At 61.3% G+C, this 23,567-nt stretch overlaps 1 protein-coding gene across 2 annotated transcripts in view; it reads right to left on the bottom strand.

Moving 5' to 3' along the window:
- Positions 1-4,091: 4,091 nt before the first annotated feature.
- ZMAT2 (zinc finger matrin-type 2) overlaps positions 4,092-23,567 on the bottom strand; it is a 36,341-nt gene continuing 16,865 nt past the window's right edge. For both annotated transcript variants that reach the window (XM_064161383.1, XM_064161382.1), the window contains exons 2-6: positions 15,281-15,374; positions 14,122-14,245; positions 12,772-12,845; positions 9,415-9,560; positions 4,092-4,780 (exon numbers count right to left, since the gene is read on the bottom strand). In XM_064161383.1, coding sequence (XP_064017453.1) covers positions 4,637-4,780; positions 9,415-9,560; positions 12,772-12,845; positions 14,122-14,245; positions 15,281-15,374 — 582 coding nt within the window. In that variant the 3' untranslated portion in view covers positions 4,092-4,636. The remainder of the gene's footprint in view (positions 4,781-9,414; positions 9,561-12,771; positions 12,846-14,121; positions 14,246-15,280; positions 15,375-23,567) is intronic.

The raw sequence follows: 23,567 nt of genomic DNA, 5'->3' as shown, positions 1-23,567 counted from the left end.
AACCTCCCTTTCAGGAGAGCAGGATGTAAAACTGGTGCCAATCACTCAAAAGCTGGGGCTTCTTGCTCAGAAGTCACTGAAGCAGGTAATGGGCAAGGCTGGGTGATGGCCAGGGCCAGGCTGGCACCCCTGCTTCTCCAGAACTGCTGCAGGTGATTTTGCTGGGCTGGTGGCAGTGCTGGGCTGGGCCTGGCTGCTGCTCCAGTCCTGAGCAGGAGCTGAAGAGAACTAGGGGGTGGTGGGGCAGCAGATCAGGGAAGGGGACGGGAGGGGGTGCCAGAAGGGAAGGGAGATAGCTTCACACTGTGAGTGTTAGTGCTCAGCTCCTCCAAGGGGCTTCACCCCTCCCTCCAAGGGAGGGGCTGGCAGCTGGGAGAGAAATGCTGTGGACAAGACAGAGCTGTGCTTCCTCTAGGCTCTGCTGTGGCACCCAAGTGCCTCTCCAAATGCTGCCATCAGTATTTCATGGGATGAAACGGGAGTCCAGCTCAGGCTGAGCATAGTCACCAGCTTGGCTGGGATGGGGGTTGTGCAGGTAGACCTCCTGAACCAGGTGATCCTTCCTTCAGGTCCTCAGAGCCATGAAGAACTGCTCTGTGGCCAGGGCAGAAGCTTGCACCCTCTGCCCAGGCACTGAGACAAGCAGCAAGCTAGCTCCAGGAGCCTCAAAGCACTCTCACAGTGAGCCCAGGCAGGATACCCCAGCACTGGGTGCGGGAGCTGTGAGAAACTCCCCTCCTAACTCCACAAGATCCAAATTCCATCTCGTGGAAGACCTCCTGCCCCCTTTGGCAAGGGTGAGGTGGGACCCATCATAGAATCAAGCAGGTTGGAAGAGAGCTCCAAGCTCATCCAGCCCAACCTAGCACCCAGCCCTATCCAATCAACCAGGCCGTGGTGCTAAGTGCCAACCTCTCACCCAGCCCTATCCAATCAACCAGGCCATGGTGCTAAGTGGCAACCTCTCACCCAGCCCTATCCAATCAACCAGGCCATGGCACTAAGTGCCCCATGCAGGCTTTGCTTGAACACCTGCAGGGACAGCGACTCCACCACCTCCTCGGGCAGCCCATTCCAACGGCAAATCACAGAGCACTCAGGACCTGCTTGCTGGTAGGGGACAGCAGAGAGGGGAGCTGCGAGGATAAGACCTCCCTCTCCCCAAGCCCTGATCCCCTTTGGCCATATCCACCCTCCCAGCTCCCAGCGTGGGGGTGTTGAGGGCTGGTGAAGAGCCCCAGGGCAGGAGCAGGTTAAAAGCGCAGCGCAGCGGCGCGCAGCAGCGGGAGAGAAGGGTTAAGGCAGGGACCATTATCTGCCTTTTCTCTAAACATTATTTCCTCCCATGAAAGCAGCTTTTCATCCTTGGCTAGAGGCAGCTCCCGCTGCTGCGGCTGCTGCTGGGAATCCGGCGAGGGCTGGGGATCTGCCGCCGCACACCAGCGCTCCCAGCCAGCCGCCCCGCGTCGAGCTGCGCTCCCCTGGTGGGAGCAGCTCCAGCGCCGGGACCCGCAGCGGCAGCAGCAGGGAGGCCCCAAGGATGCAGATGGCCTCGGGACGGGGATGGGCCGCGGAAGGCTTTTCCCAAAGGAATGTCGTTAATGGATCACGGAACTGGAAGGGACTTGAAAGATCACCCGGTGCCAACCCTGCCATGGGTCTCATCCAGCCTGGCCTTGAGCACCTCCAGGGAGGTTGGGGAGCACATCCTGTGCTTCTGTGCTGCCCAACCTCCCTGAGCAACCTGTGCCAGTCTCTCCCCACCCTCACTGCCAACAGTTTCTTCCTCCACTCTCACTCTCCCCTCTCCCATCTCAAAGCCACTGTCCCTCATCGTGGCTCTCCCAGCCCTTGTCCAAAGCCCCTCCCCAGCTCTCCTGCAGCACCTTCAGGCACACTGAGGTCTTCCTGGAGCCTTCTCTTCTCCAGGCTGAACAGCCCCAACTCTCCCAGCCTGCCCCCACAGGGGAGGTTCTGCAGGCCCTCTCCTACTCCACTATACCAAAGGAGTCTCCCTCCTGTCCCCAGGGGATGAAAGCAGCAGGCAGAGGAGGGCAGGGCACTGGGGTAGGTCTGGGCAGCCTCCAGCCACCACCTCAGGGAAAGTATTTTGGGGGGGGAGCCCATTTCACACCTCACAGGACAGTGGGATGCTCCATGGGGAAACTGAGGCAGCAGCCACAGGCTCCAAGGTAACAACCTAGGGAAAATGTATTGAATGCAAGAGTGGTCAGGCATGGGAACAGGCTGCCCAGGGAGGTGCTGGAGTCACCTCAAGAAACATGTGACCATGGCACTCGGGGATGAAGGGCAAAGAAGCTGGGGAGGGGTCTGGAGCACAGCCCTGTGAGGAGAGGCTGAGGGAGCTGGGGGGTGCAGCCTGCAGCAGAGGAGGCTCAGGGCAGAGCTGATTGCTGCCTGCAGGGAGGCTGTAGCCAGGTGGGGTTGGGCTCTGCTGCCAGGCAGGCAGCAGCAGAAGAAGGGGTCCCAGGCTGAAGCTGTGCCAGGGGAGGTCTAGGCTGGATGTGAGGAGGAAATTGTTGGCAGAGAGAGTGATTGGCACTGGAATGGGCTGCCCAGGGAGGTGGTGGAGTGGCCGTGGCTGGAGGGGTCGGAGCCAAGGCTGGCTGGGCACTGAGTGCCATGGTCTGGTTGGTTGGGCAGGGCTGGGTGCTAGGCTGGGCTGGGGGAGCTTGGAGCTCTCTGCCAACCTGCTGGGGGCTGTGATTCTATGACATGGTTTAGCTGTAAACACAGGTGCTGGGCGATCTTGGAGGTCTTTCCCAACCCAGACAATGAACGAGGGAAGTGTGCAGGGAAAGCTCTGCCCCTGGCCCAGCCCCACAAACCTAACCGGGGCTGCAGCAGGGCTGTGTGTGCCTGCAGAGCCACACCGGGGCTAAAAATGGCTGCTGCTAAACCTCCTCTGAACCATCCTAAACTTGGAATGCGCAGAAGAGAGCGGCAGCGGCCCCAGCACAGCCCGCAGGGCACAGAGCCACAGCCTCTCGTCTCTCCCATTCAGCTGGAGCCACGTCTGAGCAGCGCCGGGGACGTGGCTGGAATGAAAGCTGCCCCTCAGCTCCTGCCTGCTCGCAGGGAGCCTTCGCCCAGCTCAAAGGCTTGCAGAGTTAAAAGGGTCAGAGCTCCAAGGACAGCTGGGTCTGACTGGCTCTAGATCATTTCAGCGGCGTCTTCAGCGGGGATTATAATCTGAATCGAAGCGGAAAGACCCGGGGCAATGAAGCTGTCAGCAGGCTAAGATTAAGGAATTAAAACAGCAGCCGCAGCGTTACAGGATTTGTTCTGGATGCAGCGGGGAGAGCCGAGCCGAGCGCGGCAGCCTCCGCGCCGGGCAGCCCGGGGAAGGGCATGAGCAAGGAGCCCATCAATAACCAGCCAGAGGCAGGGCGAGGGGAGCCAGGCAGGGAGGAGATAAATCCTGGCGGGGAGGGAAATGACTCACCCAAGGTTTGGCTGAGGTAAATAAAAGGCGAGATGAAGTGGGCTTGGGGAAGGGCAGAGGTGAGGAGACGCTGACAGGCAGCGGGCAGGAGACAAACGACCCTGCACGGACTGGTACCTGCTGGAACGCTGCCCAGCTGCCCTCGGGGGTGCCTGCTGCAACACAGCTCCCTGCTCCTGGGCTGCCTTCCCATCCCCTTCCCCATGCCTTTTCCCAACCCATCCCCACCTCCTTCCCCTTCCCCTTTTCCTTTCCCTTCCCCTATCCCTTTCATATCTTCTTTGATGTCATCCACTTCCCCTTCCTGATCCCCTTTCCACCCCACATTCCCCTTCCCATCCCCTTCTTTCCTCTGCCCTCCCCTTCTCCATACCATTCTACTCCTCCTTCTCCTTCTTCCCTTTCTTCTTCCCCATCCTCCTCTCCTTCCCCTGTCTCAAACCCACCTCCAGACTGCCTTTACAAAGCCAGGAACGATGGCAGCTGAGGACTGAGCCCAGAGCCAGGGGGCCACAAGCCTCTCCTTTGCCTCCGTGGAGGTGCCCAGGAGGCTCCCAGCAGCCTGGCACAGGTGAGGCAGGCAGAGGCTGTGGAAGCAAGGCAGGCGCCGGAGCCCCGGCAGAGGCCCAGTCAAAGCCCTCTCTTTATTCCTGGCTCAGGGCGCAGCTGCCCCCTCCCGCTCCGGGAGCTCACCACAGGGATGGGACCAAACACAAGGGAAAGCAGGCAGCTGCCCGGGCACAGCTGGCACAGGGGGGAGCTCAGGTGACCCCATGCAGCCCCAGCCCACAAGCCTCGGGGACGCAGGGCAGGGGCTCAGCACCGCTGCTGCTCCAAGCCCCAGGCGCTGAGCAGGCACAGGGCAGCTGGGGCCTGGAGCAGCAGGGCTGGGGGCAGAGCCAGCACCAGGCAGGGCACCGCGCAGGGCAGGGGCGCCGCAGGGGCACGGAGGCAGGCGGCGGAGGCCTCCCGGCGGAGCCGGGGCGCAGGAGGCGCTGGGGGGCTGAGGGCAGGCAGGGCTCGTCCCGCGGCAGGGAGGGACCAGAAGCGCTTCCCGACTGCCCCGGCCGGTGCCCGCCGGGACGCCCAGGGAGCAGTGCTCAGCCCAGTCCGTGTAAGGCTTCTCCAGAGCGCCCTGGGTAAGAAGAGGAGGGGAGAGTCCGGCGGCGCTCAGTGGCTCTTCTTGGTGGAGCCGAAGCCCGAGAAGCCCATGACGGCTGCCATCTCATCATCCTCCTCCAGCGCCAGCTCCTCCTCCGCCCGCCGCTTCTTCTCCCGCTGCTTCTCCTTCTTGTAGGCCTTGGCCTTCTCCTCCTGCAGCAGGGACACCAAGCAAAGCCTCAGCCCCCCCAGCCGGGGACACACCACACAGACAACGCAGGTCCTACAGGAGCAGAAGTCTCTGCTCTGCCCTGCTGAGGCCACAGCTGCAGCCCTGGGGCCAGCGCTGGGCTGCCAGTTCAAGGAGGGCAGGGCCTGGCTGCAGAGGGCACCGCAGAGGGCTGCAGAGATGCTGAGGGGCCTGGCACAGCTCTGTGAGCAGAGGCTGAGGGAGTTGGGGCTGCTTGGCCTGGGGGAGATCTCATCAGTGCTGAGCAATGCTCAAAGGGTGAGTGGCAGCAGGATGGGGCCAGGCTTTGTGCAGTGGTGCCCAGGGACAGGGCAAGGGGCAGTGGGCACAGACTGGACCATCAGAAGTTCCATCTGGACATGAGGAGGAACTTCTGTAGCTTAAGGGTGCTGGAGCCCTGGAGCAGGCTGCCCAGAGAGGTGCTGGAGTCTGCATCTCTGGAGAGGGTCCAAACCCACCTGGATGTGTTCCTGGGTGCCCTGCCCTGGACTAGGTGATCTCCAGAGGTCCCTTCCCAGCCCTGCCATGCTGTGATGCTGTGAAATCCTGGCCTGTGGTGTCCCAGGAGGAGGTTTCCACTATCTCCAGAGCAGCCCAAGAGCAGTCACCCAGCAGAGCAGAGGCAGCCTCATGAACCTCTCTCTTCTGAGCAACCACCAGAAGCTTTGTCTGGACCAAAAGCTGAGGCAAGGAGCAGCTCTGGGAGCAGGAGGCCTCTCCCTGCTGCCATGCCCCACTCCAGGGGTGGCCATGCCCTGCTGGCTTTGGGCCTGGCAGCGTCACAGCTGCTCACTGGAACAGAAGCTGAAGCTCCAAGCAGCTCGGGGGTGGGCAGCCTGGCAGCAGAGCTGGCACTGCTCTCATCAAAGCGGTTTGCTCTGCGAAGATCACAAGGCCTGGAGCGGTGCCAGCCTGGGACCGGGCGATGCAGAGCGTGGCTCAGGCTCCCGACTTAGCAACTGCCCCTGCCAGTCCCATCAGTGTCCACTCAGCCACGGCAGCTGCAGACAGCCATGGCCTGCAGAAAGCTCCACCAGAAGCTGCTGCTGATCCCTGGGTTGCCATCCACAGACTGGCACTCCCTGTGCTGCCAAGGCACCGGGCTCCTGCCACCTCACCCTGACAGGGCCCAGCACATCCCTGCCCCCAGCAGGGAGCCCTGGGGGACCAAAGCTCAGTTTGACCAAGCAGATCCAACAGGAAGCTTTTGGTGATGTTTAGCTGTGACTGCTGAGGGAGGAGAAGCATCAAGAGAAGCTTCTCTGTCAGAAGCTTCTTCTCTCAGAGCACCTCAACAGTGCCAGGGGCTGGGTCCTGCCCTTGGGGCACAACAACCCCAGGAAGGCCCCAGGCTTGGGGCACAGTGGCTGAAAAGTGCCCAGCAGAAAAGTCCCTGGGGGTGCTGGCTGCCAGCAGTTGAAGATGAGTCAGGGGGTGCCCAGGTGAGCCAGAATGGCACCAGCAGCCTGGCCTGGAGCTGCAGTGGTGTGGGCAGCAGGAGCAGGGCAGGATTGTGCCCTTAGGCTAGGCACTGGGGAGGCCACAGCTCAAATCCTGGGTTCAGTTTTGTGCCCCTCACTGCAAGAAGGACATTGAGGAGCTGGAGCAGGTCCAGAGGAGGGCACCAAAGTTGAGGAAGGGTCTGGAGAACAGGGCTGGGGAGGGGCAGCTGAGGGAGCTGGGGTGTTGGTGTGGAGCAAAGGAGGCTGAGGGAGACCTCACTGCACTCTGAGAGGAGGCTGCAGAGAGGTGGGGGTTGGGCTCTGCTCCCTGGTCTGAGGAGACAGAAGGAGAAGAAATGTCCTGAAACTGTGCCAGGGGAGGCTTAGGTTGGAGATGAGGAAAAATTTCTTCCCCTTGGGGGTTGTTAGGGCCTGGCCCAGGCTGCCCAAGGGGGTGGTGGAGTCTCCATCTCTGGAAGGGTCTGAAAGCCCTGGAGATGGCCATGGACGATTGGTGCCCTGGCAGTGCTGGGGCCAGGGCTGGACTCAATCTCAAAGCTCTTTCCCAACCACAACGGTTTTGTGATTCTCTGGTCCTGACTTTGTCAGGTGTTCACCTGAACCTGATCCCCACGGCAGGGAGCCAACACCAGGGCGGGGTGGAGAGGAACCTGCTCCCTCCCTGCTTCCACCCACACCTCACACCACTCAGTCCCTTCCAAGCTCAGAGAGGCCACACAGGAGCACTGTGCCACGTGGAGAAGGATCCCAGCAGTCCTAAGCAGCACTGGAGACAAGGCACAAAGTCTCAGCCCAGAGCCCACGAGTTCAAACAGAGCTAAGGGCAGACAAAGCCCAGGTGGCACTGTCAGGCTTGTGCTGCTCCTGCTGCAAACCTGAACCAGCAGAAGTCCTCGGCCTGAGGCCAAAAGGGTTTCAGGGCCAGCAGCAGAGAGCTTCAGAAAAGGGAAACAGAAAAGGCTGCACTCAGAGCTGCAGGCAACAGCTCAGTGTCCACAGGGAGACCAGTGACAAGTGGTGTCCCTCAGGGCCCAGAGCTGTTTGTCACCTCTGTCAGTGACATGGCCACTGGGACTGAGGCTCCCTCAGCAGAGCTGCAGGTGACACCAAGCTGTGTGCTGTGGCTGACAGCTGGAGGGAAGGACCCATCCAGAGGGACCTGGACAGGCTGCAGAGCTTGGCCCAAGCCAACCTCATGAGGTTCAACAAGGCCAAGTGCAATTCCTGCAGCTGGGCTGGGGCAATCCCAAGCACAGATCCAGGCTGGCTAAGGAGTGGCTGAGAGCAGCCTGGAGGAGGATTTGGGGGTGTCAGTTGGTGAGAAACTGCTCAGGAGCCAGCACTGGTCACTGGCAGCCCAGAGCCAGCTGTGTGCTGGCTGCAGCCAGAGCAGGGAGAGCAGCAGCACAGGGAGGGGATTCTGCCCCTCTGCTCTGCTCTGCCCTGCTCTGCCCTCACCTCCAGCACTGCCTCCAGCTCTGGAGACACAGCTCAGGAAGAACACAGAACTGCTGGAGAGGGGCCAGAGGAAATCACAAATATGATCAGAGGCTGCAGAACCTCCCCTGTGGGCACAGGCTGGCAGAGTTTGGGCTGTGCAGCCTGGAGAAGAGAAAGCTCCAGGGAGACCTCAGAGCAGCCTTCCAGTAGCTGAAGGGGCTGAAGGAGAGCTGAGGAGGGACTTGGGACAAGGGTCGGGAGTGCCAGGAGGAGGGACAATGGCTTTGAGCTGGGAGAGGGGAGAGTGAGAGTGGAGCTGAGGAAGAAAGTGTTGAGAGTGAGGGTGGGGAGACAAAGGCCGCCCAGGGAGGCTGTGGAGCACAGATCTATGATCACACTCTGATTCTGTGCTCCACAACCTCCCTGGAGGTGGTCAGAGCCAGGCTGGGTGAGGCCTTGAGCAACCTGTGCTGGTGAGAAGTGTCCCTGCCCGTGGCAGGGGGTTGGCACTGGATGATCTTGAAGGTCCCTTTCAACCTAACCTGTGCTGTGAAGGGACCTATGAAACAAAGCAAGGAAAGGCACTGCTAGAGCAGAGGAGAAGCCCACAGAAAGAGGAAGAAAGCTGCTGTGGAACAAGATCAGGAACCAGAGCTGATCTCACAGGATGTGTTTCTGGGAGGGCTTTGCTTCATAGAACCATAGCATCAGGCAGCTTGGCAGAGAGCCCCAAGCTCCCCCAGCCCAGCCTAGCACCCAGCCCTGCCCAACCAACCAGCCCATGGCACTCAGTGCCCAGCCAGGCTTGTCTCCAACCCCTCCAGCCACAGCCACTCCACCACCTCCCTGGGCAGCCCATTCCAGTGCCAATCACTCTCTCTGCCAGCAGCTTCCTCCTCACAGCCAGCCCCAACCTGCCCTGGCACAGCTTCAGCCTGGGACCCCTTCTTCTGTCCCTGTCTGCCTGGCAGCAGAGCCCAACCCCACCTGGCTACAGCCTCCCTGCAGGGAGCTGCAGGCAGCAATCAGCTCTGCCCTCAGCCTCCTCTGCTGCAGGCTGCACCCCCCCAGCTCCCTCAGCCTCTCCTCACAGGGCTGTGCTCCAGGCCCCTCCCCAGCCTTGCTGCCCTTCTCTCAACACCTTCCAGCACCTCAGCAGCTCTCTGCAATGGAGGAGCCCAGAACTGGACACAGCACTGCAGGGGTGGCCTGAGCAGTGCTGAGCACAGGGGCACAAGAACCTCCCTTGTCCTGCTGCCCACACTGCTCCTGAGCCAGCCCAGGATGCCATTGGCTCTATTGACCACCTGGGCACACTGCTGCCTCCTCTGCAGCTCCTCTCTGCCAGCATCCCCAGGGCCCTCTCTGCCTGCCTGCTCTCAGCCACTCTGGCCCCAGCCTGCAGTGCTGCTTGGGCTTGTTGTGGCCAAAGTGCAGAACCTGTCCTTGGCCTTCTTCAGTCTCCTCCCCTTGGCCTCTGCTGACCCATCCAGCCTGGCCAGGTCCCTCTGCAGGGCTCAGCTATGCTCCAACAGCTCCACACTGCTCCTAGCTTGGTGCCATCTGCACACTCACTGCTGCTGGACTCAATCCCCTGCTCCAGCTCACCAATAAAGACATTGACCAGGCCCAGGCCCAGCACTGATCCCTGGGGCACAGCACCAGTGACTCCATCAGCTAATGCCCAGACTCACCTCCTCACGGAGCTCCTTCATCCTCTCCTCAAAGTCGTAGTCCTTCTGCTTCTCCTCCATCTTCTTCTTGTTCACCTCGAAGCGTTTCTTCACCTGGTCCAGCGTGGAGCGCTCCACGCGCATGGACATGCCCAGGTTCCGCTGGTCTGCAGAGCAGGTGCCAGAGCTGTGCTCAGCAGCTCACTGCTGTGGCAGGCCTGACAGGCCAAAAACAGGCTTGCCCAGGCATGCTTCTCTGCTCCCCCCCTTCTGCTGGGGGGAGAAGCAGCCATGGGGAATCACAGAATCCAGCAGGTTGGAAGAGACCTCCAGGATCGTGCAGCCCAACCTAGCACCCAGCCCCACCCAGTCACCCAGCCCATGGCACTCAGTGCCCAGCCAGGCTTGGCTTCAACACCTCCAGTCACGGCCACTCCACCACCTCCCTGGGCAGCCCATTCCAGTGCCAATCACTCTCTCTGCCAACAACTTCCTCCTGGCACAACCTGAGGCTGTGTCCCCTTCTTCTGTTGCTGGTTGTGTGGGAGAAGAGCCCAACCCCACCTGGCTGCAGCCTCCCTGCAGGCAGTTGTAGACAGCAATGAGGTCATCCCTGAGCCTCCTCTGCTGCAGGCTGCACCCCCCCAGCTCCCTCAGCCTCTCCTCACAGGGCTGTGCTCCAGGCCCCTCCCCAGCCTTGCTGCCCTTCTCTCAGCACCTTCCAGCACCTCAGCAGCTCTCTTGAATTGAGGGGCCCAGAACTGGACACAGCACTCAGGGTGTGGCCTGAGCAGTGCTGAGCACAAGGGCAGAATAATCTCCCTTGTCCTGCTGCCCACACTGCTCCTGAGCCAGGCCAGGATGCCATTGGCTCTGCTGCCCACCTGGGCACTGCTGCCTCATCTTCAGACTACTCTCTACCAGCACCCCCAGGGCCCTCTCTGCCTGCCTGCTCTCAGCCACTCTGTCCCCAGCCAGTAGCACTGCTTGGGGTTGTTGTGGCCGAAGTGCAGAACCTGCCCTTGGCCTTGTTAAGAACCTGCAGCCACTGAGCCTAAGGACTCCGCCTGCCCAGACATGTTCCCCTGCTCCCCTTCCTCCTCTGCTGGGGCCAAGGGCAGGCAAGGCAAAGGAAAGCCCTGGCTTCACCTGATGTGGTCAAGCTTGGCAAAGCACCGTTGTGATTGGCTGATCTGTGTCCAAAGGCCCATCAGCCTCGGGCTGCATTGATAACGAGGGATGGGCAGGGCTGGCTGGAGGCTGAGGGGAGACCTTCTGGTTCTGTACATCTCCCCAAAAGGAGGCTGGAGGCAGGAGGGGGTTGGGCTCTTCTCCTGTGCAACAAATGACAAACCAAGAGGAGAGGAACAATTTCTTCCCAGCAAGTGCCCTCAGGCACTGGCACAGGCTGCCCAGGGAGGTGGTGGAGTGTCCATCCCTGGAGATGGATGTGGTGCTGAGGAAAGTGGCTCAGCGGCAGTGGCTGAGCAGCGATGGGGTTGTGAGCTCAAAGATCTCTCCCAGCCTCAGCAGTTCTGTGGCTCTAAGATTCCAAGGTGGCACTTCAGTGCCCTCCTCTCTGCCACACAGAAGCACAGAGCTGTACCACGTTGAGGGTAGCTACACAAACCTGACCCTGGGGTCCTGCTGGGAGCTCCACTCCTCACTGGGTGAGGCAGCTCAGAGTGCAGGCCTGGATCACAGCTCACAGGATGTCAGGGGTTGGAAAGGACCCAAAGAGCTCATCCAGTCCAAGCCCCCTGCCAGAGCAGGACCACACAATCCAGCTCAGGGCACACAGGAACACATCCAGAGAAGCTCTGAAAGGCTCCAGAGGAGACTCCACAACCTCGCTGGGCAGCCTGTGCCAGGGCTCTGGGACCCTTACAGGCAAGAAGTTGCCCTTGTGCTGAGCTGAACCTCCTGTGCTGCAGCTTCCATCCACTGCTGCTTGTCCTGTCCCAGGGAGCAGTGAGCAGAGCCTGTCCCCCCCTCCTGACCCCCAGCCTTCAGAGAGTGACAGACATTGATTCAATCCCCTCTCAGTCTCCTCCAGGCTAAGCAGCCCCAGGGCCCTCAGCCTCTCCTCACCAGGCACTGCTGCAGTCTCCTCAGCATCCTCACAGCCTACCCTGGACCCTCTCCAGCAGATCCCTGTCCCTCTGCAGCTGGGGAGCCCCAAACTGCAGGCAGTGCTCCAGACGAGGTCTCGCCAGGCAGAGTAGAAGGGGAGGAGAACCTCTCTGGATCTGCTGGACACAGTGCTCCTAGCACACCCCAGGATCCCACTGGCCCTCGTGGCCACCAGGGTGTATCACTGTGCCAAGGGTAATTTGCTATCCACCAGGATCATGTCTGTCACCCCCTTTGTGTACAGGGACCTGCTGCTGCCTTCCCCAGGAAGCCACAACAACCTTCAGGAGCAGAACAAAGTGCCAGGAGCATGGCAGGATGCCCTGCTGCCCCCTGTCTGAACAGCCCAAGGAGTCCCCCACAGCCAGGAACCAGGGAGGGCAGCATCCTCTCCTGCAGGCTAACCAGTCAGGGATCAGACTGCAGCACTGGGAGCTCCTTCCTCCTCCCTCTGTCTTGGCTGAGAGAATAGAGACAAGAACCACAGACGGGCAGAGGACACCAACTGAACACAGCTCCAGAGTCATCCTGCTCAACTCCTGTCTCTGCTCACCCTCAGCATGGCCTCCACCCTCTGCTCCAAGATCTGGAGCCTTCAGACCAGTTGGGATTCAGCTTCACACTCAAATCCCACAGGAAGAACTGCTGATCCAAAGTGAGCCCAGGTCCATGCCTCAGCTAAGGACATCTTCCAAGCTTCTGGTGCTGCCACAAAAGCCCCAGGCCAGACATTCAGAGGAGCCATCAGGACTTGCTGACAGAAGGCTCCTTGCAGCATGGGCACTCTGAGGGGGGCCAATCTGTTCCCCTAAGCAGGGCAAACCACTCCTGAGTTGTGGGCTGCTGCCATGGAAATGGTCCAGCACCCTGGAAGTGCCAGGAGATAAAGGCAGCACCTCCACAGCCCTCCTGACCAAACCTTATCTCCATCCTGGTCTCTAGAGTCCACTTTGCCCCTAGGTGTCCTGCCCTCAGACACTGGTGTGTGAAGGAAGAAATGTTTGACACTGAGGGTGGTGAGAGCCAGGCCCAGGTTACCCACGGGGGTGGGAGCTGCCCCACCCCTGGAACCATTGCAGGTCAGGTGGTTTGGGGCCACCAGCAACTGGATGGCTTTTGGAGCTCCTTTTCCACCCAGACCAGTCTGGGATTCTATGAAATGAGCAGCTCTGAGCACTGCAGCAGCTCTCAGCCACTTCTGCAACCCCCCCCAAGCCTCCAAGAAGGCAGAGCAATGTTCCTCACGTTTCTTGCCATTGATGTGATCCAGGAAGTTGATGGAGTCCTTCACCACACAGTCACAGACGTTGCAGTAGTACCTGCCAGGAGAGACAGGAGACATCAGCTGCAGAGCAGGGGATGATGGAGCCACAGAACAGTCTGGCTTGGAAAGGACCTTCAAGATCAGTCAGTGTCCATCTCCTGCCCTGAGCACAGGTTGCTCAGGGTCTCATTCAGCCTGGCCTGGAACACCTCCAGGGAGGTTGGGGAGCACAGAAGCACAGAACCTGCTCCACAACCTCCCTGGGCAGCCTGTGCCAGTGTCTGCTCACTCTCAACAGTTCCTTCCTCATCTCCACTCTCATTCTCCCCTCTCCCAGCTCAAAGCCATTGGCCCTCATCCTGGCACTCCCAGCGCTTGTCAAAACTCCCTCCCCAGCTCTCCTGGAGCCCCTTCAGGTAGGCTGCTCTAAGGCCTCCCTGGCCACACAGCTCACACAGCAGCTGGCTGAAGGCTCTTACCTGGTTCTCAGCCTCACTGTCTCAACAGCAGCAGCTACCTGCTCCCTCTGCCCACCTCAAGAGCCGTTAGAAACATGGAGTAGATCACAGAATGATTTTGGTTGAAAGAGACATTTAAGATCACTGAGCCCAGCCCTGATCCCAGCACTGCCAGGGCATCAACCAACCCATGGCCCTCAGCACCACATCTCCAGGGCTTTCAAACCCCTCCAGAGATGGAAACTCCACCACTGCCCTGGGCAGCCTGGGACAGACCTTGTCAACCCTTTCAGGGATGAAACTGTTCCTCATGGCCAACTTAAAGCTGCCCTGGCACAATTTCAGGCCTTTTCCTTTTCTCCTGTCACTTGCTCCTTGAGAGATGAGCCCAACTCCCCCCTGGCTGCAGCCTCTTCTCAGGGAGCTGCAGAGAGCAGTGAGGTCTCCCTCAGCCTCCTCTACTCCACACTAACCCCCCCCCCCAGCTCCCTCAGCTGCTCCTCCCCAGCCCTGTTCTCCAGACCCTTCCCCAGCTTTGGTGCCCTTCTCAGGACCTGCTCCAGCCTCTCAATGTCCTTTTTGCAGTGAGTGGCCCAAAACAACCTCAGACTCCAGCTGTGGCCTCACCAGTGGTGAGCACAGAGGAACAATCCCTGCTCTGCTCTTAGTGGCCACAAAGCATGTGCCAGGAGGTCAGAGGGGCTCAGCCTGCTCTGTCCCTTCCAAGCATTGCCCCAGAAGATTGCATTTTGGTGCAGTGAGTGCAGTCCCCAGGAGGAAACCACCTCCCTAAGAGCTCCCTGCTGTGTCACAGCCCCTTGATGCCAGCAGCACAACGCTGAGCCTGCAAGAGAAAGGGCACCAGGCACCTACCCTCCCATCTCTGACTGAGGGGTGGTTTTGGTGATGACAATGGTTTTGCCCAGCTTTGACTCCAGGTCCACTTTGTAGTCGCGGTGCCGCAGCAGCTCCCTCTTGACAGGCTGAGCTGGTTTGCCTGCAACACAAAAAGGCAAAGGGCTCAGCAGGAAGGGTCCAGCCTGACAGGCTGCTGCCACAGAACGGGTTGGCTGAAGAGGCCTTCGAGGTCATCCAGTCCAACCAGAAGCCCAACCCCACCATGGGCAACAAACCATGGCCCCAGGTGCCATGGCCACATGGTTCTGGAACACCTCCAGCCATGGGGACTCTACCACCTCCCTGGGCAGCCTGTGCCAAGCCCTGACCACGCTGGCATCAAAGAGTCATCTCCAACCTAACACTCCCCTGGCACAATTTCAGGCCATTTTCTCTTGTCTTATGACTTATTACTGGAGAGGAGCCCAACCCCTACCTGCCTCCAGCCTCCTTCTGGGGAGCCATACAGACCAGTGAGGGCTCCTCTCAGCCACCTCTTCTCTGGACTGTGCACCCTCAGCTGCTCCTCCCCAGCCCTGTTCTGCAGACCCTGTCCCAGCTTTGGTGCCCTTCCTTGGACCTGCTCCAGTTCCTCAGTGTCCTTCTTGGAGTGAGGAGCCCAAAACTGAACTGAGGACTCAAGCTGTGGCCTCACCAGTGGTGAGCACAGAGGGAACATCACTGCACTGCTCCTAGCAGTCACAAAGTATCTGCCAGGACCTAGGAGACTCATGTAGGAATTTCACCTCACCATTTCCTGCTCCAGTTGATCTGAGGGACTCCCAGCTCTGGCTTAGTGACCTAGACGACCAGGGCAGGGATTGTCAGCCCAGACTGGGCAGGGGTGAGGCCAGATCTCAAATCCTGGGATCATTTTTGGGGCCCTCACTCCCAGAAGGACATTGAGGTAAGACCCCTTTAATTCCAGGGGCTAAATTCTATTTCCCCCAAAAGAACACAGAGAGACAAAGGTTCTCTGTCAAACCACCCAGTGGCACACACAGCAGCCAGGAGGCAGCCAGCCCCACTCTGGCCCTGCCTTCCTCCAGGGCTTCACTTCCAGATGCTCTCTCACAGGTAGGGCCAGGGTCCCCTGGGGGTCTCCTGCCCTGCCCATGTTCACTTCTCCACTCACCATCTTTCTTTTCTCTCTCTTCCGTGAGCCTCTTCTCTGCAAGCTTCTCATACTCATCCTTGTCCCACTTCCGGCGGAAGTCCAAGTTCTTGGTCTGCAGGGACAAAAAGGTTAACAAAGGGTTAAGGGCTCTGTGAGGAACCAAAGAGTCAAGGGTCCTGGAAGGGCTACAAAGGTCCAATGGTCCTGGAAGGGACACAAAGGGTTAAGGGCTTTGTGAGGAAGCAAAGAGTCAACGGTCCTGGAAGGGCTACAAAGGTCCAATGGTCCTGAAAGGGACACAAAGGGTTAAGGGCTTTGTGAGGAAGCAAAGAATTAACGGTCCTGGAAGGGCTACAAAGGACTAATGGTCCTGGATGGGACACAGAGGGGTTCAGGCAGTGTAGGCACACAGAAGGGTTCAGGCAGTGCAGGCACACAGAGGGGTTCAGGCAGTGGCAGCACACAGAGGGGTTCAGGCAGTGGCAGCACACAGAGGGGTTCAGGCAGTGCAGGCACACAGAGGGGTTCAGGCAGTGCAGGCACACAGAGGGGTTCAGGCAGTGGCAGCACACAGAGGGGTTCAGGCAGTGCAGGCACACAGAGGGGTTCAGGCAGTGCAGGCACACAGAGGGGTTCAGGCAGTGGCAGCACACAGAGGGGTTCAGGCAGTGCAGGCACGCAGAGGGGTTCAGGCAGTGCAGGCACACAGAGGGGTTCAGGCAGTGCAGGCACACAGAGGGGTTGAGGCAGTGCAGGCACACAGAGGGGTTCAGGCAGTGGCAGCACACAGAGGGGTTCAGGCAGTGCAGGCACACAGAGGGGTTCAGGCAGTGCAGGCACACAGAGGGGTTGAGGCAGTGCAGGCACACAGAGGGGTTCAGGCAGTGGCAGCACACAGAGGGGGTCAGGCAGCGGCAGCACACAGAGGGGTTCAGGCAGTGCAGGCACACAGAGGGGGTCAGGCAGCGGCAGCACACAGAGGGGTTCAGGCAGTGCAGGCACACAGAGGGGTTCAGGCAGTGGCAGCACACAGAGGGGTTCAGGCAGTGCAGGCACACAGAGGGGGTCAGGCAGTGCAGGCACACAGAGGGGTTGAGGCAGTGGCGGCACACAGAGGGGGTCAGGCAGTGCAGGCACACAGAGGGGTTCAGGCAGTGGCAGCACACAGAGGGGGTCAGGCAGTGCAGGCACACAGAGGGGGTCAGGCAGTGCAGGCACACAGAGGGGGTCAGGCAGTACAGGCACACAGAGGGGGTCAGGCAGTGCAGGCACACAGAGGGGGTCAGGCAGTGCAGGCACACAGAGGGGGTCAGGCAGTGCAGGCACACAGAGGGGTTGAGGCAGTGGCGGCACACAGAGGGGTTGAGGCAGTGCAGGCACACAGAGGGGTTCAGGCAGTGGCAGCACACAGAGGGGTTCAGGCAGTGGCAGCACACAGAGGGGTTCAGGCAGTGCAGGCACACAGAGGGGTTCAGGCAGTGGCAGCACACAGAGGGGTTCAGGCAGTGGCAGCACACAGAGGGGTTCAGGCAGTGCAGGCACACAGAGGGGGTCAGGCAGTGGCAGCACACAGAGGGGGTCAGGCAGTGCAGGCACACAGAGGGGGTCAGGCAGTGCAGGCACACAGAGGGGGTCAGGCAGTGCAGGCACACAGAGGGGGTCAGGCAGTGCAGGCACACAGAGGGGTTGAGGCAGTGGCGGCACACAGAGGGGTTGAGGCAGTGCAGGCACACAGAGGGGTTCAGGCAGTGGCAGCACACAGAGGGGTTCAGGCAGTGGCGGCACACAGAGGGGGTCAGGCAGTGGCGGCACACAGAGGGGTTGAGGCAGTGGCGGCACACAGAGGGGTTGAGGCAGTGGCGGCACACAGAGGGGTTCAGGCAGTGCAGGCACACAGAGGGGGTCAGGCAGTGCAGGCACACAGAGGGGGTCAGGCAGTGCAGGCACACAGAGGGGTTGAGGCAGTGCAGGCACACAGAGGGGTTCAGGCAGTGGCAGCACACAGAGGGGTTCAGGCAGTGGCAGCACACAGAGGGGTTCAGGCAGTGCAGGCACACAGAGGGGTTCAGGCAGTGCAGGCACACAGAGGGGTTGAGGCAGTGGCGGCACACAGAGGGGTTCAGGCAGTGGCGGCACACAGAGGGGTTCAGGCAGTGCAGGCACACAGAGGGGGTCAGGCAGTGGCAGCACACAGAGGGGGTCAGGCAGTGCAGGCACACAGAGGGGTTCAGGCAGTGCAGGCACACAGAGGGGTTCAGGCAGTGCAGGCACACAGAGGGGGTCAGGCAGTGCAGGCACACAGAGGGGGTCAGGCAGTGCAGGCACACAGAGGGGGTCAGGCAGTGCAGGCACACAGAGGGGTTCAGGCAGTGCTGGCACACAGAGGGGGTCAGGCAGTGGCAGCACACAGAGGGGGTCAGGCAGTGGCAGCACACAGAGGGGGTCAGGCAGTGCAGGCACACAGAGGGGTTCAGGCAGTGCAGGCACACAGAGGGGTTCAGGCAGTGCAGGCACACAGAGGGGTTCAGGCAGTGGCAGCACACAGAGGGGTTCAGGCAGTGCAGGCACACAGAGGGGTTCAGGCAGTGCAGGCACACAGAGGGGTTCAGGCAGTGGCAGCACACAGAGGGGTTCAGGCAGTGGCAGCACACAGAGGGGTTCAGGCAGTGCAGGCACACAGAGGGGTTCAGACAGTGGAGGCACACAGAGGGGTTCAGGCAGTGGCAGCACACAGAGGGGTTCAGGCAGTGCAGGCACACAGAGGGGTTCAGGCAGTGCAGGCACACAGAGGGGTTCAGGCAGTGGCAGCACACAGAGGGGTTCAGGCAGTGCAGGCACGCAGAGGGGTTCAGGCAGTGCAGGCACGCAGAGGGGTTCAGGCAGTGCAGGCACACAGAGGGGTTCAGGCAGTGCAGGCACACAGAGGGGTTCAGGCAGTGCAGGCACACAGAGGGGTTCAGGCAGTGGCAGCACACAGAGGGGTTGAGGCAGTGCAGGCACACAGAGGGGTTCAGGCAGTGGCAGCACACAGAGGGGTTCAGGCAGTGGAGGCACACAGAGGGGTTCAGGCAGTGGCAGCACACAGAGGGGTTCAGGCAGTGCAGGCACACAGAGGGGTTCAGGCAGTGGCAGCACACAGAGGGGTTCAGGCATTGGCAGCACACAGAGGGGTTCAGGCAGTGCAGGCACACAGAGGGGTTCAGGCAGTGCAGGCACACAGAGGGGTTCAGGCAGTGCAGGCACACAGAGGGGTTCAGGCAGTGCAGGCACACAGAGGGGTTCAGGCAGTGCAGGCAGACAGAGGGGTTCAGGCAGTGCAGGCACATAGAGGGGTTGAGGCAGTGGCAGCACACAGAGGGGGTCAGGCAGTGCAGGCACACAGAGGGGTTCAGGCAGTGGCAGCACACAGAGGGGTTCAGGCAGTGGCAGCACACAGAGGGGTTCAGGCAGTGGCAGCACACAGAGGGGGTCAGGCAGTGGCAGCACACAGAGGGGTTCAGGCAGTGCAGGCACACAGAGGGGTTGAGGCAGTGGCAGCACACAGAGGGGTTCAGGCAGTGCAGGCACACAGAGGGGTTCAGGCAGTGCAGGCACACAGAGGGGTTCAGGCAGTGCAGGCACACAGAGGGGTTCAGGCAGTGCAGGCACACAGAGGGGTTCAGGCAGTGCAGGCACACAGAGGGGTTCAGGCAGTGCAGGCACACAGAGGGGTTCAGGCAGTGCAGGCACACAGAGGGGTTCAGGCAGTGGAGGCACACAGAGGGGTTCAGGCAGTGGAGGCACACAGAGGGGTTCAGGCAGTGGCAGCACACAGAGGGGTTCAGGCAGTGCAGGCACACAGAGGGGTTCAGGCAGTGGCAGCACACAGAGGGGTTCAGGCAGTGGCAGCACACAGAGGGGGTCAGGCAGTGCAGGCACACAGAGGGGTTCAGGCAGTGCAGGCACACAGAGGGGTTCAGGCAGTGCAGGCACACAGAGGGGGTCAGGCAGTGGCAGCACACAGAGGGGTTCAGGCAGTGCAGGCACACAGAGGGGTTCAGGCAGTGCAGGCACACAGAGGGGGTCAGGCAGTGGCAGCACACAGAGGGGGTCAGGCAGTGCAGGCACACAGAGGGGGTCAGGCAGTGCAGGCACACAGAGGGGTTCAGGCAGTGCAGGCACACAGAGGGGGTCAGGCAGTGCAGGCACACAGAGGGGTTCAGGCTGTGGCAGCACACAGAGGGGTTCAGGCAGTGGCAGCACACAGAGGGGTTCAGGCAGTGGCAGCACACAGAGGGGTTCAGGCAGTGCAGGCACACAGAGAGGTTCAGGCAGTGGCAGTACACAGAGGGGTTCAGGCAGTGCAGGCACACAGAGGGGTTCAGGCAGTGCAGGCACACAGAGGGGTTCAGGCAGTGCAGGCACACAGAGGGGTTCAGGCAGTGCAGGCACACAGAGGGGTTCAGGCAGTGCAGGCACACAGAGGGGTTCAGGCTGTGGCAGCACACAGAGGGGTTCAGGCTGTGGCAGCACACAGAGGGGTTCAGGCAGTGCAGGCACACAAAGGGGTTCAGGCAGTGCAGGCACACAGAGGGGGTCAGGCAGTGGCAGCACACAGAGGGGGTCAGGCAGTGCAGGCACACAGAGGGGGTCAGGCAGTGCAGGCACACAGAGGGGGTCAGGCAGTGGCAGCACACAGAGGGGGTCAGGCAGTGCAGGCACACAGAGGGGTTCAGGCAGTGGCAGCACACAGAGGGGTTCAGGCAGTGCAGGCACACAGAGGGGGTCAGGCAGTGGCAGCACACAGAGGGGGTCAGGCAGTGCAGGCACACAGAGGGGGTCAGGCAGTGCAGGCACACAGAGGGGGTCAGGCAGTGGCAGCACACAGAGGGGTTCAGGCAGTGCAGGCACACAGAGGGGTTCAGGCAGTGGCAGCACACAGAGGGGTTCAGGCAGTGCAGGCACACAGAGGGGTTCAGGCAGTGCAGGCACACAGAGGGGTTCAGGCAGCGCAGGCACACAGAGGGGTTCAGGCAGCGCAGGCACACAGAGGGGTTCAGGCAGTGGCAGCACACAGAGGGGTTCAGGCAGTGGCAGCACACAGAGGGGTTCAGGCAGTGGCAGCACACAGAGGGGGTCAGGCAGTGGCAGCACACAGAGGGGTTGAGGCAGTGGCAGCACACAGACGGGTTCAGGCAGTGGCAGCACACAGAGGGGTTCAGGCAGTGGCAGCACACAGAGGGGGTCAGGCAGTGGCAGCACACAGAGGGGTTCAGGCAGTGCAGGCACACAGAGGGGTTCAGGCAGTGCAGGCACACAGAGGGGTTCAGGCAGTGCAGGCACACAGAGGGGTTCAGGCAGTGCAGGCACACAGAGGGGTTCAGGCATTGCAGGCACACAGAGGGGTTCAGGCAGTGGCAGCACACAGAGGGGGTCAGGCAGTGCAGGCACACAGAGGGGGTCAGGCAGTGCAGGCACACAGAGGGGGTCAGGCAGTGGCAGCACACAGAGGGGTTCAGGCAGTGCAGGCACACAGAGGGGTTCAGGCAGTGCAGGCACACAGAGGGGGTCAGGCAGTGCAGGCACACAGAGGGGTTCAGGCAGTGCAGGCACACAGAGGGGTTCAGGCAGTGGCAGCACACAGAGGGGGTCAGGCAGTGCAGGCACACAGAGGGGTTCAGGCAGTGGCAGCACACAGAGGAGTTCAGGCAGTGGCAGCACACAGAGGGGGTCAGGCAGTGGCAGCACACAGAGGGGGTCAGGCAGTGCAGGCACACAGAGGGGGTCAGGCAGTGGCAGCACACAGAGGGGTTCAGGCAGTGCAGGCACACAGAGGGGGTCAGGCAGTGGCGGCACACAGAGGGGGTCAGGCAGTGCAGGCACACAGAGGGGTTCAGGCAGTGCAGGCACACAGAGGGGGTCAGGCAGTGCAGGCACACAGAGGGGTTCAGGCAGTGCAGGCACACAGAGGGGGTCAGGCAGTGGCGGCACACAGAGGGGGTCAGGCAGTGCAGGAACACAGAGGGGTTCAGGCAGTGGCAGCACACAGAGGGGTTCAGGCAGTGCAGGCACACAGAGGGGGTCAGGCAGTGGCAGCACACAGAGGGGTTCAGGCAGTGCAGGCACACAGAGGGGGTCAGGCAGTGGCAGCACACAGAGGGGGTCAGGCAGTGCAGGCACACAGAGGGGGTCAGGCAGTGCAGGCACACAGAGGGGGTCAGGCAGTGGCAGCACACAGAGGGGTTCAGGCAGTGCAGGCACACAGAGGGGTTCAGGCAGTGGCAGCACACAGAGGGGTTCAGGCAGTGCAGGCACACAGAGGGGTTCAGGCAGTGCAGGCACACAGAGGGGTTCAGGCAGTGCAGGCACACAGAGGGGTTCAGGCAGCGCAGGCACACAGAGGGGTTCAGGCAGTGGCAGCACACAGAGGGGTTCAGGCAGTGGCAGCACACAGAGGGGTTCAGGCAGTGGCAGCACACAGAGGGGGTCAGGCAGTGGCAGCACACAGAGGGGTTGAGGCAGTGGCAGCACACAGACAGGTTCAGGCAGTGGCAGCACACAGAGGGGTTCAGGCAGTGGCAGCACACAGAGGGGGTCAGGCAGTGGCAGCACACAGAGGGGTTCAGGCAGTGCAGGCACACAGAGGGGTTCAGGCAGTGCAGGCACACAGAGGGGTTCAGGCAGTGCAGGCACACAGAGGGGTTCAGGCAGTGCAGGCACACAGAGGGGTTCAGGCAGTGCAGGCACACAGAGGGGTTCAGGCATTGCAGGCACACAGAGGGGTTCAGGCAGTGGCAGCACACAGAGGGGGTCAGGCAGTGCAGGCACACAGAGGGGTTCAGGCAGTGCAGGCACACAGAGGGGGTCAGGCAGTGCAGGCACACAGAGGGGGTCAGGCAGTGGCAGCACACAGAGGGGTTCAGGCAGTGCAGGCACACAGAGGGGTTCAGGCAGTGCAGGCACACAGAGGGGGTCAGGCAGTGGCAGCACACAGAGGGGGTCAGGCAGTGGCAGCACACAGAGGGGTTCAGGCAGTGCAGGCACACAGAGGGGTTCAGGCAGTGGCAGCACACAGAGGGGGTCAGGCAGTGCAGGCACACAGAGGGGTTCAGGCAGTGGCAGCACACAGAGGAGTTCAGGCAGTGGCAGCACACAGAGGGGGTCAGGCAGTGGCAGCACACAGAGGGGGTCAGGCAGTGCAGGCACACAGAGGGGGTCAGGCAGTGGCAGCACACAGAGGGGTTCAGGCAGTGCAGGCACACAGAGGGGGTCAGGCAGTGGCGGCACACAGAGGGGGTCAGGCAGTGCAGGCACACAGAGGGGTTCAGGCAGTGCAGGCACACAGAGGGGGTCAGGCAGTGCAGGCACACAGAGGGGTTCAGGCAGTGCAGGCACACAGAGGGGGTCAGGCAGTGGCGGCACACAGAGGGGGTCAGGCAGTGCAGGCACACAGAGGGGGTCAGGCAGTGCAGGCACACAGAGGGGGTCAGGCAGTGCAGGCACACAGAGGGGGTCAGGCAGTGCAGGCACACAGAGGGGGTCAGGCAGTGCAGGCACACAGAGGGGGTCAGGCAGTGCAGGCACACAGAGGGGGTCAGGCAGTGCAGGCACACAGAGGGGGTCAGGCAGTGCAGGCACACAGAGGGGGTCAGGCAGTGCAGGAACACAGAGGGGGTCAGGCAGTGCAGGCACACAGAGGGGGTCAGGCAGTGCAGGCACACAGAGGGGGTCAGGCAGTGCAGGCACACAGAGGGGGTCAGGCAGTGCAGGCACACAGAGGGGGTCAGGCAGTGCAGGCACACAGAGGGGGTCAGGCAGTGCAGGCACACAGAGGGGGTCAGGCAGTGGCAGCACACAGAGGGGGTCAGGCAGTGCAGGCACACAGAGGGGTTCAGGCAGTGCAGGCACACAGAGGGGGTCAGGCAGTGCAGGCACACAGAGGGGGTCAGGCAGTGCAGGCACACAGAGGGGGTCAGGCAGTGCAGGCACACAGAGGGGTTCAGGCAGTGGCAGCACACAGAGGGGGTCAGGCAGTGCAGGCACACAGAGGGGTTCAGGCAGTGCAGGCACACAGAGGGGTTCAGGCAGTGCAGGCACACAGAGGGGTTCAGGCAGTGCAGGCACACAGAGGGGTTCAGGCAGTGGCAGCACACAGAGGGGGTCAGGCAGTGCAGGCACACAGAGGGGTACAGGCAGTGGCAGCACACAGAGGGGGTCAGGCAGTGCAGGCACACAGAGGGGTACAGGCAGTGGCAGCACACAGAGGGGGTCAGGCAGTGCAGGCACACAGAGGGGTTCAGGCAATGGCAGCACACAGAGGGGTTCA

Source organism: Pogoniulus pusillus, chromosome 22 (assembly GCF_015220805.1).
Source record: "Pogoniulus pusillus isolate bPogPus1 chromosome 22, bPogPus1.pri, whole genome shotgun sequence".
NCBI lineage: Eukaryota > Metazoa > Chordata > Aves > Piciformes > Lybiidae > Pogoniulus > Pogoniulus pusillus.
The sequence above is the reverse complement of the archived record's forward strand: the minus strand, read 5'-3'. Positions and strand labels throughout refer to the sequence as shown.